The sequence below is a fragment of the Lynx rufus genome, unplaced genomic scaffold (assembly GCF_022079265.1).
Source record: "Lynx rufus isolate CCGP_SWC_20201006 ecotype Redwood Valley unplaced genomic scaffold, mLynRuf1.p SCAF_7, whole genome shotgun sequence".
NCBI classification, from domain to species: domain Eukaryota; kingdom Metazoa; phylum Chordata; class Mammalia; order Carnivora; family Felidae; genus Lynx; species Lynx rufus.
Window position 1 is genome coordinate 134588760 of NW_025814889.1, and position 18467 is coordinate 134607226.

Consider the following 18467-nt stretch of genomic DNA (forward strand, 5'->3'; position numbering starts at 1 on the left):
CTGCGCCACCCAGGCGCCCCAGGAGTGTGTTTAACTTCTAAAGAAGCTTCCAAATTATTCTTCAAAGGGGTTGTACCATTTTACATGCCCACCAGCAGTGTATGAAAGTTACTTGTTCCTCCACATCTTCACTAACACTTGCTATCGTCTTTTAAGTGTTAGCTGCTTTAGCAGGTGTGTTTATTATGGCTGTAGTTTGCATTTTTGTAATGACCAATGATGCTGAACAGCTTTTCATGTGTTTATTCACCATTCATGTATCTTCTCTGTAAAGTGCCTATTCAGATATTTTGCCCAATTTTTACTAGGTTTTTTTTTAATTTTTAAATTAAAAATTTTTAATTTAATATAATTTTTTTAAAAAGTAATCTCTACACTTGGGGTCCCTGGGTGGCTCAGTCTGTTAAGTGTCAGACTTTGGCTTAGGTCATGATCTCATGTTTTGTGGGTTCAAGCCCCACATTGAGCTCTCTGCTGTCAGTAAGGAGTCTGCTTTGAAACTTTGGTCTCCCTTGCTCTCTGCCCCTCCCCAACTCTCTTTCTCTCTTAAAAATAAACATTTGAAAAAAAATAATAAAGTGATCTCTACACCGAACGTGGTCTCAAACTCCTGACCCTGAGATCAAGAGTCACATGCTCTTCTGACTGAGCCAGCCAGGAACCCCTTGTTTGTTTTCTTATAATGGGGTTTTTTTTTTCTTTTTTTTGAGATATAATTGCATTATATTAGTTTCAGGTGTATGACATGATTAGATATTGGTATATATTGCAAAATGATATAATTGAGTTTTGAAAGTTTTTTATGGATTCTGTATAAAACATTTTTGGCATATACATATAATTTGCAAATATTTTCTCCCAGTCTGAGGCTTGTCTTTTTATTCTCTTACTAGTGTCTATGGAAAGTGTTTTGGTTTTTTTTTAAAATAAAGTCAATTTATCAGTTTTTTCTTTTATGGATCATTTTTTTTGGAGTCATATCTAAGAACTTTTGTCTAACTCGAGATCATGAAAATTTTCTGTTTTCTTTTAGAGGTCTTTAGTTTTAGTTTTATATTTCTGCCTTTGGGATATCTCTGTGGCCTTTTTTTTTTTTTTGAGAGAGAGAGAGAGTGCGAGCAGGGGAGGGGCAGAGAGAGGGAAACACAGGCTCCGAAGCAGGCTCCAGGCTCCAAGCTGTCAGCACAGAGCCCGACACGGGACTTGAACCATCAAACCGAGAGATCACGACCTGAGCTGAAGTCAGACGCTTAACCGATTGGGCCACCCAGGCGCCCCTCTCTGTGGCTCCTTGAATGGGCCATCTTCATTTGCTGTGCCCGTGGCTTCACTTATCACCCATCTACTCCTGAGACCTGTCCTCTCCTCGCCTTGCCACCGACTACCTGGAGCCCCCCGGTACTTAGTCTGGGTGTCATCTTACCAGCCCCCGCTGGAGCCCTTGGCCTGTGTTCTGTGCCGTACCTCCTCACTCACTAGCTTCTGTCAGCCCTCTGAAGAGCCTTCCTGCTCTGGGTGGTAGCCTTCTCTGGGCACTTGTGGCTCCCTCTGCTTCCTTCTGTCGTGGACCTGACCAAGGTGTTGAAGTCATAATGACCTGGGTCTGTCTTCCACCACCAGACTTATCCACACTTCCTCTAGGAGGCCCACATGCCAGGCCTTTGTGTCCAGGTCAGGGCCTGGCACAAGGGAGGGGCTCTGGGAAGGTTCATCGACTGTGTGAGAGAGCAGGGTCTTACTCTGTCTGTCGCTGGCTACAGATGGGGCAACCTGGGGGTGAGAGACTTCAATCTAACATTTAAGATAAAATCCCAATTCCTCCTCTGGGCCACAGGGCCCATGATATGGCCCTGAGGACTTCTTTGGCCTGAGCATACCACGCTTGTTCCCACCTTGCCCTTGGAAGTGGTTGACCCCTCTGCTGCTCCCTCTGCTAATTCTCTCGTAGTTCAGATCGTAAGTTGAGAGTCCCCCTCCTTGGGAAAGCCCCTTCTTCCCCTGACCAAGCTAAAGGAGCCACTTGGTCACTAGCTACCATCACTGGTTGCGATTGTCTTAACGGCTCATCCTCGATGTCTGACATTTTCTCATTTGTTTGTGGTTAATAGAACATCATCTTTATTTTTTTTAATGTTTATTTATTTTTGAGAGAGAGAGAGAGAGAGAGAGAGAGAGACGGAACACACGTGGGGGAGGGGCAGACAGGGAGAGGGAGACACGGGATCCGAAACAGGGTCCGGGCTCCGAGCAGTCAGCACAGAGCCCGATGCTTCGCCCGAACTCACAGACTGCAAGATCATGACCTGAGCTGAGGTCGGACACCTAACCAACTGAGCTACTCAGGTGCCCCTAGAACATCACCTTTGGAAGAGCAGGGATTTTTTTCTGCTGTTTGCCCTTATTTTCCTCATGCCTGGAACAGCGTCTGGGACTTACGGAGGCTCCATGGTGTACGGTGAATATTACATGTTGAGTAGAGCGAGTCAGGGTCGAGCTAGCCAGAGGACGCAGCTGTTTGGGTGCCTGGGCCAGGTCTGTGCTCCACAGCCCTTCTTTTCACTCAGCCCTGCCACCACCCAGCGGTGTTCTTATGTCCTTGTGCCTGCGAGCGGTGTGTGTCTCAGCCAGGAGCCATGCGGTCCTGCCCAGGACTCAGTCTATTCGTCTTCCCTCCCTCCCTGGGAAACGTGCTATGGCATGGGGCCCTCCCTCGGGTCTTGGGAGCCACCGAGGCAGGAAGAAGAGGTGTTGACCCAGGGACCAGCCTGAGTGGCCTAAGTGGCCAGGGGCCTCGCTTTGCTATCCTTTGTTGTTGTTGTTGTTGTTGTTGTTTTAATTTTTTTTTGCATTTATTTTTGAGAGAGAGAGACAGAGACAGAGCACAAGTGGGGGAGGGGCAGAGAGAGAGGGAGACACAGAATCGGAAGCAGGCTCCAGGCTCCGAGCTGTCAGCACAGAGCCCGACGCGGGGCTTGAACCCACGAACCGTGAGATCATGACCTGAGCCGAAGTCAGTTGCTTAACTGACTGAGCCACGCAGGCGCCCCTTGCTATCCCTTGTTGTACAAGTGGGACAGCCGTCAAGAGGGAAGAGAGGTGTTCAAGGTTAAAAGGAAAGTGAGCAGCTGTGAGGTCTGAGAGCCCACTTCTCTTGCTGGCAGTGAAATTCCCCAAATTAAAAACCAGTGGATCAGTAGGTTGCTGTTGCCCAGAGGCTTGGAGACTTCCTGGCTGGTCCCAGCCTGTCTTAGGCCCTGCCCAGGCAGGACTTGGCCAAACTGGCCAGGCCCGGGGGTGGGGGGAGGGAGCGGGGGAGGGGGGAAGTGTGCCCCTCTGTCCCTGACTCACTCGGGGAGGTGGCAGTCGCTAGGACCAGACAGTGGCATCCCCTTGGCCTATGGGCGGGCACTGACTCAGGCAGGCAGTGACCAACAGAGCAGAGTTCTCCTGCCGCCATGACTCACACCCACCCGCCCATCTGTTCTCCAGAGAGAAACTCCCAGGAGGTTTCGGGACGCAGGTCAAAGGCCCGTCGCAGCCCAAGGCTGAAGGCTGGGTCCCCGGAGAGGATGAGGGGCAGTCAGCGTACTTTGTAGTATGGGGGAGAGGGACATCGCCAGGAGACAAGCAGCTTCCCACCTTGGCAGAGGGCAGAGCAGGGCCCGGCCTAGCCTCTGCTCCAAGGATGGAGTTTCCTTTTGTGCCCGAGCTGCCGGGTCCTGCTGCTGGCGGGGTTGGGTTTTGGCCTGTTTGCTGATGCAAGGAAGCCTCCGGGACTGGGCTGGCTGGCGGTGTTTGAGGATGGACAGTAATGGCCCCGATGGAGAAAGTGACACTTGCCATTTAGTCTGGGCCAGCCACTGTGCTTAGCATTTTCCATTCATTATTTCACTTAATTTTCACGGGTAGTACGATTATTATCCCCATTTTAGAAGTGAGGGAACTGAGGAGCCAGAGGAGGTGAAATGGTTTGGCTGGAGGTCCACCAGCGAGCGAGCAGTGCGGGCGGGAGTAGAACTTGCGTCTTCTAAAAGGGAGTAGAGGTGACTCTGCCCAGATGGTTCCCTGGGGAGGGGCCTGGCCTTGCTTTTCTCCTTCCTGGCTAACTTGTGCTTTCTTCGCCTCCTGATCCCTCAGCTCTCACCCACCCTGGGCTCACCTGTCCTGTAACTGGCTCACCTGTGCTCCCGGGGTGGACAATGGGTGTTCACGGAAGGTTTGTCACGTGAATAAATGTGCCTTCTTTCCGAGGAGCTGAGTGTACCAGGATGAATGCTTTTTCTTTCTCTGTGGTAGGGCAGGGACCCCAGGCAGCCCTTCCCCCGCACTCCACCCCTCAAGAGCCAGTGAGCATTTAGTGAATAAATGAAGGCATGAATGTATGAAGAAATCCTTTCTTTGCCCGTGCCGTGGAGAATTTGGGGGGTTGTGTGAATCTGGAATTACCATTCTCTCGACCCAGAAGGCGGTCTCGGCACTGAGCCGGGGCTCCCTCAGGCAGGTCAGCTCTGGCACATGCGCAGGGAATGGGAATGGGGACCACGGGTACCTGCTATGGCAAGACCTGTGCTAGATGCTTTATATCAGCATAAATAGAAATGAGTGTGCAAGGGGCCCCGGGGCCCCCAGGTGGATGGGTAGCCTGTACACAGGGTCAGAGGGAGAGGCTGGGCTTCTCCCAGCAGGAAAGTGGGACCCCTGGGAGCGGACTTCCGGCTGGCAAAGGCCTGGGCATCCTGAGTAGGGGCCTCCCTCTGCCTGACAGGCTCTGTGGAAAAGTGGCCCGTGGAGGGGCCAGACAGCAAGAGCTCCTGGGACCCCGTGTAGAGATTCGGGGTCTGGCCCCAGAGCTTCTAGGCCTAGTTCACACACTCAGATAGGGAGGGATCAGTGCTGGCCAGTTTGGGAAGCAGGGCACTGGAGGAGACCCACTGATGCCCCAGAACTGCCCGCCCCCTGTCCCAGCCTTGAAGTGGCAAGGTCCACCCTCCTGTCCCCTCTACCAGTGTTACACTTCTATAGCAGTTCTCACGACTCTACGTGAAAATGTTACACACTATTCCGGCTTCCCATTGTACTAGTCTCGTGAATTGAGCAGGTAATCCACCTCGGAGCCCTGTTTTCAGTTGTACTGTGGAGGTAACACCTCTATCCCCAGGTTGCTATGAGGGTCAAAGATTCATTGAATACCTGGATGCCCTCTTCAACTTGGGGGCCACGGCCGGCCAGGGAGGTACCCAAAGGAAGTGGTTTCCCCGGTGATGCACGGCATTATACAGGCCGGCCCTGCGGGGGGGAGGTGGCTGAGTTCTTCCCCAGCCCCAGGCTCTGGAACTGCCCAGCCAAGAGAAGGGCCAGAATCCAAGAACCAGGTTTTTGGACAGAACCAGACTTAGGTGGCTCTTCTCATCCTTACCCACCTCTAAGGGTCTAGCGGTCTGAGGTCGGCAAATACTAGATCTAGAGCAGGCTGGAGGCCGATCCCTCCTTCGGCCTCCGAGGAATAGGCCATTCCTAAAAAAGCCACGAAGTTATCCTGTTCTCAGGGCTCTGTTGCCAGTACTGGCTCCGCAACCTATCAGCAGAGGGAGCCTGGGCAGTTCCCAACCTCGGGGAGCCTACTTCCAGTGGAAAAGAACCCTTGGAAGTGGGGACTCCACATCCTGGGTTGATGGGACAGGTGGTCAAAAGGGGCCTGTGGCACGTGGGCCCTCCTAAGGGGTCAGGTCAGGAGGACCAACGGTCTCTTGAAGCCAACGGAGGCTGGGTTGCTCCCACGTTCTCCATCCTAAGAGGGGCCCCCAAATAAAACAAGCCAGGAGCAAGCAGAAGGCTATTATATATCATGCTTTTAATACAAACTTAAAAAAATCTGGAACAATATAAACTGTACAGATTTGATCAATCTTTTTGTTTTGTTTTTAAACTAAATCTCTAAACACACCAATGTCCCATTCCAAAATATTGCACAACATTCTGAATACAAAACGCTTGATTGTATTCCTCCTTCACTAAAGAAAACAAGTTCATTACCCTGCTCCCCCAAGCTCCTCTCCACGTTGCCTCAATGCCCTCCTTCCCATCCCTAGGGGTCAAACTAGAGAATCTATAGCTCACTGCATCGAGAAAAATACATCATTCTGGACTAAGAGTTTACATTCTTTACAAGACGATCCACCTTTTGATTTATTCCTGGGAAAGAGGGACAGACAGAGAGAGGATGGGGAAAGGGGAGAAATAGGTTTAATTCTCCTCTTTTTTTATTTTAAAGTTTGTTTTTCCTGAAAAAATATCGTTTCTCTCCTCTTAAGAAAAAATCTTGAAAAGAAAAAAATTACGTTTTTTACGTTAGAAATATACATATATTATATATACCTCTTACATTTTACAAATGTAGCAAATTATTCAATACAAACGGACACCAAAAAATGTAAAAAATAAAAAAAAAGTTTTCCTACGAAACCAGGTAAATTAGTGCAGAGTTTTGTTTTTGTTTCCTTAAAAAAAATAAAATTGAAGCAAAAATGCCTAGATCTGAGACGAGACAGACTGAACCGGGCCCAAGAGTCCAGCACTGGAGCCATGCTCCTGAACAAACATTTTTCTCCGTATTTCAAAAGACACTAAGGGGTCGGTCTCCCCCTCTCCCTAGATGTGGTGAGAAACAAGCTGACTGGGGGGTGGTAGGTACCTGTGCACGTGAGTGAGGGAAAGGGGGGCTGGAAGAGGGCATAAATAAGGCAGCATCCAACCTTTCCCAGAGAGCAGCGATCTGCCTGGGCCTGTCACTTGCGCGGGAGCTGAGGGCGAGGGAGAGGGTGGCCCGGATGGGGCTGGCCCCTGAGAAGCATAGGGGACAGAGGATACCGGGCTGAGGAGCCGGGGCATTGCCCCGCTGGGGGAGGTAGAGCTGGTGCCCACTGCAGGGAGGGGAGGCTGGCAGTGTCTGTCTGGGCCGGACCCACTGCCACAGCGGTTGCCCACTTGGGGGGTCACTGAGGAGGTGGGGGTGGGGTGGGGTGCCAAGGGCTTTGGTACTTTTTGGTGACGGGGGCCCTGCCGCCATGTGGCCCACCAGCCAAAGCATCAGCGCGTGAAAGCTGGTTCGCTAGGGTTGGGTGGGAGAAACATCTCCTCTTCTGGCAGAGGCAGGAGCTGGTGCTCTCTTATAATCCACACACACCGCCTGCCATAGTCAAATGCCTGTCCAACCTGGCCTGCCCGGGAAACCACTCCTCACGGCATCAAGGCCAAGTGGGACCGGGTCAGCCAGTAAGAGGGGATGCCAAGAGGTACCAAGAAGTTCTCATGCAGGCAGGGGCAGAAACATACTAAAATAACATCTACAACCGAAAGACTAATTAGTCTCAATTGAAGGCTCAGGACTGCCCACTGTAGGCACTGACCCAAACTCCCACCCCCCCTCCAGGGTGCTCAGGTGAGCGGCTCCCACCCTGGGTTAAGGTCACCAAATAGGAGGATCTGAGTCCAGGGACTTCTCTTAGGCATCAGGGGCTGGTATTCCCTCAGCCCCTCACAGCTAACCCTTTTTTTTCTTTTTTTTTTTTTTTTTTTTTTTTTTTTTGGTCAAAAACAAAAGTGCAGATCCCTCCGCAGTCTGGAAACCAGTTCCTTCTGCAGTATTTTCCCCTGGGAGTGTCTTAGGCTCAGCCGCAGTCTCACCCCACCACATGACCCACCCTACAAAAGGACTGACCACCCGCCCGGCCCATTCCCCAACCTCCTACATAAATAAGCACTTGCTGCAACCTGGAATCATGTCGGGGCGGGGGGGGGGGGGGGAGTTTCACATGGCTTGGAATCCTTTAAAACAGGACAGCAAACCACGCACATGGACGCGCGCGCACACACACCCACACCTGCCCCCCCCCCTCGCCCCGTTACCCACAACCTCAGGCCCCGGGAACAAGGGGCTGCATGAAGAGCCACATGTGTCAACAGATGGGTCTCCAGGGCCATGATGATAGTCCGAGCCAGATGGGGATGGTGGCGTGGGAACACAGGACAGAGATGAAAGCAGTTCCACCAGACAGAGTGCTACCTGGAGTCACAGACATCAGCTCTAGTGGGAGGGTGTCAAGTCGCCAGTCAGCAGCTCCCCGTGTCTCAGGCCCGAGAGGCAGGGGGGGTGGGTGCTGGGGTCAGACCTATCTGGGTGGCAGGGCCCAAGAAGGCCCTCTGAGGTTGGATGGCTTTGAGTAAAAGGATAGCTGGGTGATAGAGGCAGTGACACAAGGCAGCCTCTCCCTGCTCTGGGCAGGGTCAGGCCCCAGCTGCGCCTCTTCCGGCTCTTCCTTCCCTGTGAGAGAGGACACGCGATCCTCAACAGTGTGAGGGAGGGAGGGAGGGAGGGAACAGGGAGCAGCAATTCACATCTGGACCATTCTTAGCACAGGAAGCCACTAATTAAAGATGTTATATAGAAAACTACATGTAAAAAAAAAAAAAAAAAAAAGAAAGAAAAAAGAAAAAATATAAAACCCAAACCAATCAAATAAATCAGAGGCAGGCAGGAAAGCAGCAGGGGGTCGAGTTAAACAGATTCGGTGCTTCAGGAGCCCCCTCCCACTCCATGCCTGGACCGGATCTTTTTTCTAAAAGCCAGAGTGCGAAGACTGGAAATCTTTTTGTGTATTTTTCTTTTCCTCTTTTTTTGGCCTTTCTTTTCCTTTCTCTTTTCTGTGGTCTCGGGCGCTCCTGGCCCCGTGGCGGGTGGGCGGTCAGTTGGCCAGCACAACCGGCTGGAAGGGCTGGCTGGGGTACTGCATGGTGCTCAGGTTGTAGCTGAGGCCTTCCACGAAGGGGGTCTTCTCCAGGAAGAGGCTGTTGGTGCCGCCTCCAAATACCTGGGCCACGTCGAAGCCGCTGCTGTTGCACGTGCCGGCCCCACTGCCCCCGCCATCGGCCCCGTCAAAGAAGAGGCTGGGAGAGCCCCCGTTGTACACGAACTCCTTGGCATTGGGGGAGAGCTGGGACTGAGGGGCCGGGTTGGCCGCAATGAAGTTCAGCGAGTGCAGAGACAAAGAGAGGCTCTTGTGCTTCAGCAGGTTGTTGGTGGGAGAGCGGGCCATGCGGGGCTGCTGCTGGGGAGGCTGCTGGCCACTTGCCCCGCCGCCGGCCATGCCCCCGCCATTTGCTGCCGCACCCCCCTTCTTCATCTTGGTGGAGCCAAACTTGGTGGCAGCGAAGGAGGCAGTGGTGAAGGTGATGGGCTGGGCGGAGCGGGGGATGAAAGTGGGGCTGGGTGACTGGCCGAAGGATGGTGACGGGGAGTTGGAAAGGGAGCTGTCCTGGCTGCCGATGGGCACGAAGACCTGGGCATCAGGGTTGAAACTGCTCTTGAACTCCTTGTCCAGCTCTGGTGCAACACAGCCCTCGCTGTCATCCAGGTACAGCACTTTCACTGCCCCCTTCTCACCGATCTGGTAGGACACCTCGAAAGGGTCGATCCAGACGCTCAGCTCTTCAGGCACATTGGCCCGCACATCCTCCACTGCCAGGCCGCTCCGCTTGGCGGCCAGCTCCACCACGGGGTCCACGATCTCCCCGATGTGAACACAGCGGAAGCCAGAGCCCTTCAGTGGCTTGTCAGGGTACCAGTGGCCTTCATATTTCTTTTTCAAGAGCCGCTCAAGCTCCTCCCCAAACAGGTCTGCCCGGCGCCGGGGCAGCTTATTATACAAGTAGGAGATGATAAAGTTCAGGGCCACTTTGATCTCCAGCTGCATGGTCCTTGCTCTCCTAGGTAGCGAGTCAGCTCACGGCAAGAGTGCAAACCAAGGGCAGTGGCAGGTGACGTAAGATAGGCAGCCTTGGGCTCCAGAGAGCTCTGAGAAATGAGAACAAAGGGCATCATGAGTAGATTATGCAGAAAGCCCAGAGGGTAGGGGGTTCAATGGCAAAAGGCACAAAAGCACCAGCTTCGGGCCACATATACTCAGGGTCCCATTTTCTGCTCCACCAGTGACCAGCTTAATTGTGTGACTGAGAGCGAGCCACTTTTTTTCTCAGCCTTAGTTTCATCAGTAACATAAGGTCATCATGGAGATGAAGTTAGCTCAAAGATGTCAACTGTCTTATGCCGAACCTGGTAGCTAGTAAAGACTTGATAAAATGAGCTACTGTTTTGCAAGTAATTCTAAAGAAATTCTAAAGGAATTCAAGTAATTTTAAAGGAGTGCTGTGGCTTCCACTATTTTGAGAAGTCGGGTCACACTATACAACTGCTATTAAAAAAAAAAAAAAGGAGCCCCTAATTCAGCTGGAGAAGAGAAGGCTCTTGCTAATGTATCTCTGTAACATCTTGGTGAAGTCGTGCTCCCAAACTGTCACAGGCCAAGATATAAGTGTAAAATCCTTAGTTTTTCTCCTTAAATGGAAAGGGATACAGATCACTGAACAGGAAGCAGCACTGCCAACTTTTCAGTGGGGGCTTGGACTCCAGTCACATCCAATTTGTCATCCTGGGCTCCCTGAGTATGTACGCTTTCTGGCTCACTCTGGGTTTGCAGAACTGATGTAAGAACGCCACAGCGTAACCAAAGGGTGCATTTCCGTGTAGGCCGTCTCCAAGAATGGAGACGAGAACATGATCCCTAGGAAGAAGTCAAGACCTGCATTAACCAGAGGTGTGGACCAACAAGGGAACGCTGACGAGGGGGCCGTCCCAGGGAAGCAGAGGAAATGAGAGGGAAGCAAAGCCCTGTAGGCCAAAAAATCCTTAAGAACAGCACTGGTGTGGCCTGAGGGAATCTCTACACTTCTGGCTGGAGTGCAGGTGATGAGGGCAGCAAAGAGAAGAAATTTTCCATCACCCTGCAGTCTCCAGCTGGGGACCCATCATCACTCAGTCTCCTGGGGACTGTCTGACCACCTGTCCTTGGCATCGGATTGGATTTATCAAGTGTTTGGAGATCCCCGGAGAGGAGACAGCCCAAGATAAACACTCAGATTGTTATTTTGGGATTCTCTCACAGCCAGCTCCCACAGAGGTCAAAAAGGTTTATTTCTGAGGTCTGGGCCAGCCTCGTGTCTCAGGAAGATGATCTGTAAAGTCCTGAGAGCCAGTGATCCTAGTCCCACTTTCTCCACAATGGCAGCTCCAGGCTCATGCCGTGAGAAGACTGAAAAGGACCACCTTCGAGGTTCAGCAGGGCCAGAACATGTTTCTAGCCAAGCCTCTGGGTGAGAATGTGCTGCTGAGCTCAGCACAGAGACAAGACTAATCCATGATCCATCAAGGGCATTTTGCCCTGTGATAGATGTGGGGCTAGATTTTGATTAAAATCCCTTCTGGTGGTGACTGGTGGCTCAGCTGATTAAGTGTCTCACTCTTGATCTCAGCTCAGGTCTTGATATCAGGGTCATGAGTTTGAGCCCCACTTTGGGCTCCATGTGCAGCTTGGAGCCTACTTAAAATAGTAAGTAAATAGGGGCGCCTGCATGGCTCAGTAGAGTGTCCAACTTCAGCTCAGTTCATGATCTCACGGTTCGTGAGTTTGAGCCCCACGTCAGGTTCACTGCTGTCAGTGCGAGCCTGCTTCAGATCCTCTGTCCCCTTCTCTCTCTGCCCCTCCCCCACTCATGCTCTCTCTCAATAATAAACATTTAAAAAAATTAAAAGAGTCGCTCTTAAAAAATTTTTTTAAGTAAATAAATAAATATAAATCCCTTCTGGGTCCAGCAGAGAATAATCAGTTGCTAATTCTTCATTTGAGGATCCTAAGTTTTCTGAACACCTGCCCCAGCTTACTTCCTTGTAATTCTCAGGACTGGGGCCATGGCTCCTAGGGGTATTGTTAGGACTGGATCCTCAGGCAAAAGCTCTCTGGGGTGAGTATCAGAGAAGCAGCACTGGATCAATCTGGAGCATCACATAACACTGGCTACGAGTCTATCCCACCCTCATTTCAGGTCTGAGCAGAGGGTCACATGCCAAGTCAACAGAGTCCTTCTAGGTTAAAAGAAGGAAAAAAAATGGTAACGGTAGAGGGTTTTCTGTTGATAAGGATTGCGTTCATCACCAGATGCAAGGCTAGCCCCCAGGAATGGAAGTCTGTAAGGGCCATAGCAGCCACCAGAGGTGTCCTACATGGAGGAGATTACAAAGGTGTGAAGAAAGTTGGCACTAGTTCCCAAGAATAGGCCTGGAGTTAAAGACAATGTTTTCAAAGTGTTTTTAAAAATAAAACAGACTTAAATATGACGTGACTCTTCTCCCAAAGCACCACATGGCCTCTTGGTATAGCAGACCAAGGGGCCTCCTACACCTCTCTAGGCCTCCTCAAACTTTACTGCATATGTAACTTCCAAGTTAACTTCCCCTCAAAAGTTCATCTTCACAATGGGACCATTTTGTTTTACTGTTAAAAATATTTTTATTGGGGCGCCTGGGTGGCGCAGTCGGTTAAGCGTCCGACTTCAGCCAGGTCACGATCTTGCGGTCCGTGAGTTCGAGCCCCGCGTCGGGCTCTGGGCTGATGGCTCGGAGCCTGGAGCCTGTTTCCGATTCTGTGTCTCCCTCTCTCTCTGCCCCTCCCCAATTCATGCTCTGTCTCTCTCTGTCCCAAAAATAAATAAACGTTGAAAAAAAAATTAAAAAAAAAAATTTTTATTTATGTATTAAGTTTATTTATTTATTTATTTTGAGAGAGAAAGAGAGAGAGAGAGAGCACGAGCAGGAGAGGGGCAGAAAGAGGGGACAGAGAGAGAATCCCTTTGCTGACAGCGCAGAGCCTGACGTGGGGCTTCAACTCATGAACCATGAGATCATGACCTAAGCCAAAATCAAGAGTCGACACTTAACTGACTGAGCCACCCAGGCGCCCCAAATGGGAGCATTAAAAAAAATTTTGGGGGGTGCTTGGGTGGCTCAGTCAGTTAACTGTCCAATTTCGGCTCAGGTCATGATCTCACCACTTGTGGGTTCAAGCCCCATGTTGGACTCTGTGCTGACAGCTCGGAGCCTGGAGCCTGCTTCAGATTGTGTGTCTCTCTCTCCTTCTTTCTCTCTGCCCCTCCCCTGCTAGTGCTCTGTCTCTCTCTCTCTCTCTCTCAAAAATAAACTAAAAAAAAAAAAAAAAGGGGGTGTGCGCCTGGGTGGTTCAGTCAGTTAAGCGTCCAACTTTAGCTCAGGTCATGATCTCACAGCCTGTGAGTTTGAGCCCCGCGTTGGGCTCTGTGCTGACAGCTCAGAGCCTGGAGCCTGCTTTGGATTCTGTGACTCCTTCTAGCTCTGCCCCTCTGCCTCTCATGCTCTGTCTCTCAAAAATAAGTAAACATTAAAAAAACCAATTTTATTGTTTATTTATTTTGGGGGGAGAGAGAGACAGCATGAGCATGTACTGACAGCTCCTGACGTGGGGCTCAAACTCAGGAACCGCGAAATCATGACCTGAGCCGAAGTCAGACACTTAACCGACTGAGCCACCCAGGTGCCCCAAAATGGGAGCATTTTAAATGCAGGCCAAAGTCATTGGGAAATAAGCCTCCCACCCCAAAATACAATAGAACCACTGTCATCAGCCCTGCCTAGCTAACCATTTTCTGCAGCATAAGCAACTAAAGCTGCACACCAATTTATACCTCAGTGATGCTGCTACACAAATAAGGAAGTACATAATGCCGTCTTTGCCTCTTTAATTGGAGAACAGGCCAGGCCAGATGGCTGTGGGGTGGAACCTTTCAAAAATGCTGGACAACCAGAATGAGATTTTCTGCTCTCTCAGCTCAGGCTCTAATTTTGACTTCAAGAAGCTTATGGAACAGAGGATTAAAGCACTGATGCTGTCTTGTCTTTAACTAAAGATAAGAATGACCAATCAGATGAGTTTGTTCATTTTTTTTTTTTTTAAGGCTATGGGCAAATTCTAGAGCTTCTATATAAAATATTCATAAAAATGTGGTAAGATTAGAAAGCTTGGCAATAACTACTCTTCGACACAAGGAACAAGTAGGTTTAGGAGGCAAGGAAGGACTCGAAGATCTCCTCCAACCCTCACTCCCGTGCAAAAGGACAGAAAGGTGGCAAAAAGTAAAAGTAAAAACAAACCCAAGCAAACACCCCCCCCATCCAATGCTAAGTATTTAACAATAGCAAAATCTATCTTTTGTTAATATATTAGAAAGTTGAAAACGTGAGAGTAAATTCTGTCCAAATTCAGTTAGAATCTTATTCTCCTTCACTTTTTATTTCCAACAGCAAAATTAATCTCTGGTTCAGATCCCTTGTGCTGTCTTGTGTTTGAAAGAGTGCTTAAGGACAAAAATGAGGTAAGAAAGGCGGCTGCTGCAGTCAGTGATGTGGTAATGGTGATTCCAGAAAGAACTTACGACAAATATGCTATGGAGGATTTTTATGAAGAAAAGCAGCTATGTTTAAAGAGGAAAAGGAGGGATAATGGTGACAGAAATCCTCAGGTCCCTAAACCACGAGAACCTATAAAAATATCCAGGCACCTTGGGCACCTGGGTGGCTCAGTCTGTTAAGTGTCCAACTTGGGCTCAGGTCATGATCTCAGGCTTCTTGGGTTAGAGCCTCGAGTTGGGCTCTGCTCTGACAGCTCAGAGCCCGGAGCCTGCTTCAGATTCTGTGTCTCCCTCTCTCTCTCTGCCCCTCCCCGGCTTGCACTCTGTCTCTCTCTGTCTCTCAAAAATCAATAAACATTAAAAAAAAAAAAAAATCCAGGCACCTCAAGCCCTAACATCGGAATAGTCCTACAACTGAAGCGCTATCAGATGCAAAAGAGTCTGAAAAGAGTCTGGAGAGAGGAGTCAGGGAGGAGGGGCCCTCAGTTTTGACAAGGCCAGCAGGTGCCACAAACCGGATGCCCAGGAGAGCCGGCTCAGTGGGACTGCCCGGCCCCACCCCACAATGACAGGACCGGCGGGTATGGTTGAAGGGCTTCCAGGACTTGGGCTGACTGACCGCAACACCCCAGCCAGAGTCTCCACCATGTCCCTCAAACATGGACTGTGCAAGCCCAACTCTTCAGACTAAAAAGGCCCTTTCTGGGGCACTCCATTACTCCGAAGCCAGGAAGATTTCACTGTAACTCCAACGTAGGCCGGCAGCGAAGGCGCGCTCTGTACCCTGGGAATTGTAGTCCTCAGAAACCTCATACTCACGTTGGAGCAAGTGACCTACTTTCTGTGTACACTACACTTCCCTGCGTGCTTTGCGAAGGTTCAGCCAGCTAATCACGCATGCCCGGTAAGGGGAGCTGGCCGAGGTCCCGAGAACCTAGGAAAAGTTTCCGATGCACATGCGCGCTGTGGCGGACGCCCCCCCACCCCGCCCACCGCCTAATACATTTTATATAAATTCTACCCATAAGGCCTACTCCTCGTATTGTACCACCCCACTGTATTCGCGTCTTGGCCTCAAGTAAGGCTGAATTCTCCCCACCCCTTCCCCTTTTTCTTCACTGCCTCTCATGACTGTTGAATTAAAGATCTCCTAGTGAGTTTTTTTCTGGGTGAAGGCGGTGGGTGGGACAGATAAAGGTCACCCCTCCCATCCCCCCTCCCCCCCGCCCCCCCCGCCCCCCCCCCCCACGGTGCCTCACCCAACACTGCCACTTAATCTGTATTCCTTGGGCTGGGTGATCTCCTTCTGGAGTTGCTGTAGGGACAGTGAATTCAAAAAGAAAAAAAAAAAAAGCCTTTTCACTTAATGCCCAGCGGGCTCAGCTCCAGGACCCCCAGAGCCAGGGAAGGCAGGAACTAAACCCAGTTCTCCCGTCCTCTCAGCCAAAGAAATTCCCAGTTAAGCTGCGGGGAGGAGCCGGGCCGACAATCAAAAGGCCCCAAGCCAGCAGGGCCCAAGCCTCACCCCTCTTTTAATCCAACTCAGAGTAACTAGACCCAGCTAGGGAAATGGGAAAAGGTTCCTGGGCAGGAAAGGAAAAACCGTACATCTGACACTTGAACAACATATTCTAATACTTGAAATTGTTTGTGAGTCCCCTCCCATTGCAAGGCCTGCTCTATGACCAGACTTACCAGATCCTCGGCAAAGCTCCCCAACAGTGTTAAACCTCCCTAATCCTCCCTCCCACACAAGCTTCTTTCTCCCACTGCTTAAGAGGGGGATGGGGCAGGCGCCCAAGAAAGCAATAGCAGTGCTTTTCTGCTGGAAAATCAAAGATGAGGGACTCACTCCCAGGGTAGGGTGGACAGGAAGGAGAAAAAGAAAGGTTAAGATACTGAGCAGGCACCCAAGAACCCCTTCGCTGGTCCAACCTGAAGCCTACTTTGTAGGGTTCTGGTTCTTCTGCGGGGTGGGAAAAGCCCTGCCAGCTGCCCCTCCTCCCCCCACCTCTCTGTTCAAGGGCACAGTCCATCCTCTGGACACGAGGGGAAAGAGCTTAAAAGTAGGGCTCTTCCTCCCAGGTACCTCACCAGGATCAATCAGAATCCACTCACTTGGTATTGCTGTAAAGGTACTTACCCCCTCCCTGCACAGTTTTCCCTTAAAACACTAAAGAGGATAAAGAGCTCAGGCCAAAATGGTGAATTCTGGTTCAGCGGCCAGGAGACAGTCACCACTGACCGGTCCAAAAGGGGATGTCCACCTTCCACCTCTCGGCTCCACAGGCCCAGAAATAAACCCTATTAATTATGACCACCCCCTTCCCCACACACGGGACAAGAAGCAGAAAAACAAGGCCTGGGTCCCCTTCTTTCCTGATTCATTTAATGGTGGCGGAAGTTATGTTTTGGGGGTGGGGGGAGATCAAGGAAAAATCTACCGCGTCTCTACGATATGAAGAACTGAGGGAGGCGGAGAGGGGAGGAAATGCACCCCACCCAGGAGGGGGCCACACTCCGAACCTAGAGAAGAGAGGAGCACCGGGGGAAACGGGGGGGGGGGGGTGGTTCTACAGGGGAGGTGGAAGGAGAAAGGAAAATGTTGGCCAGTCGTCAGGGTGGGGGCGCGACAGCAACGTGCAGCGTCCAGCAAAGCGAAGAGCGGAGTGGGACCGAGGTGAAGGAAGGCGTCTCGAGGGTTCCCCCGCCCGCACGCCCCCCACGCACTCACTCGGGTCTCCGCGGCGGCGGGGCGGTTCAGGGTGGCTTCTCCCTTCCAGGGTAGTCCGGGGCGCGGTACGGTGGTCGTTCTTTCTTCCTTCCCGGGCGCCGCCGGGCCGGAGGCTGATGGGTCTTTTTCTTCGTTGAAGGTTGGGAGCAAGGAAGGGAGTTTGGGGCTATGATTCTCAATAATAATTCTTTCAGCTTTTTGGAGGTCAGGCTCGGCCAAGGGGGGACGGAAGGCGGGCGGGCCGGCCGGCGGCGACGGCGCGGGGATGTCGGACCGAAGGGCGGCTCGTGTCGCAGGGCGGAGGACGGTCCGGGCTCTGGCCAGCGGGCGGTCCTGCCCTTCTGGCCCCGCGTCGCCCGAGCCACTCGCTTCTCTCCGGCAACGACCCGCACCTTCCCGCGCCCCGGCCCGAAGTGAGCAAAGTCAATGAAAAGTTTCACCCTTAGCAACCCTGCGCATGGATCCGGCTTCCCCACCCCTGCGTGATGCGTCCCTCCGCCCTGCAGGGGCGGGGCCGGGCGCCGAGCCGGGACTACTTCTCAGCACGCCGGGAGGCCTAACCCCTCGCGCAGCGCCGCCCGAAGCTCCGTGTGCCAGCCGGGGGTGCTCCGCGACCCCCTTTCGCCCGCCGTCCGGTGGCCGGCCTCTTCTCACTCAGATCCCAGCCCAGACGCCAGCAAAGCTGCCTTTGGCCGGCCTGTAACGCTGTCCGCTTCCCCTCCCCATCACAGCTCCGTGCCACAGTTATTTTCTTCATGCCCCAGATCACTTTGAAAGTGTGCTTATTGGGTACAGTGTTTCTCCCCAGGTAGACAGCGAGCTCCGGGAGGGCAGGGGCCTGAACTGGAACCAAGTTGTTCACTTCAGACGTGTTGGATGAATGGATGTCGCGGGGAGGGGTAACTCTCTCCCCCCAACTTCCGTGGCTTGGGCCCTACACCTGCCCAGGCGCTGACGGTCGCCCGACCCGTTACTCCACGGCACCTTGGCGAGTCCCTCCGGGTCTGGGCGTCTAACCGTCTGACCACCCCCCACGGCTGTCGCACCGTCCCAGTTACTGTCCTTTGACGGGACGGCGCGAGCTTTAGAAACGTTTCGCTCCTACATTCGGGCTGGCTCGAGTCTTCCCAGCGCCTCGGGCCTCGTCGGGGGATGCTAATGTCGGAGAAGGGCGAAGGGGAAACCGGGGCCAAGGCACACTGAGCAGGAGGCAGGGGAGGCGAGGGAGCCTAGCGCCACGTTAACCTTCCACTTGCCGCCTCTGGCCCCCAATTACCTCGCGACCGGAGAAGGCCAACACCGGCTCCGCGCAGGCGCGCGAGCACGTCCCCGGCCCGCCCCGGGCGGGGCTCGGCCCTTGTGGGGATCCTCCCGTTTGCTTTCTCCCGGACGGTGACCCTTGTGC

General features: G+C 52.1%; 1 protein-coding gene across 2 annotated transcripts; it reads right to left on the reverse strand.

Annotated features, from left to right (window-relative positions):
- Positions 1-6322: 6322 nt before the first annotated feature.
- Positions 6323-17530, reverse strand: TOB2 (transducer of ERBB2, 2). Of its 2 annotated transcripts, XM_047065866.1 has the most exons (3): positions 17063-17530; positions 15588-15643; positions 6323-9850 (listed from the first exon to the last, which is right to left on the reverse strand). In XM_047065866.1, the coding sequence occupies exon 3, from the start codon at positions 9747-9749 to the stop codon at positions 8742-8744; it is 1008 nt and encodes a 335-aa protein (XP_046921822.1). In that variant the 5' UTR covers positions 9750-9850; positions 15588-15643; positions 17063-17530; the 3' UTR covers positions 6323-8741. The 2 variants fall into 2 exon arrangements, with proteins under 2 accessions (XP_046921822.1, XP_046921821.1); XM_047065865.1 differs by lacking the exon at positions 15588-15643.
- Positions 17531-18467: the final 937 nt, after the last annotated feature.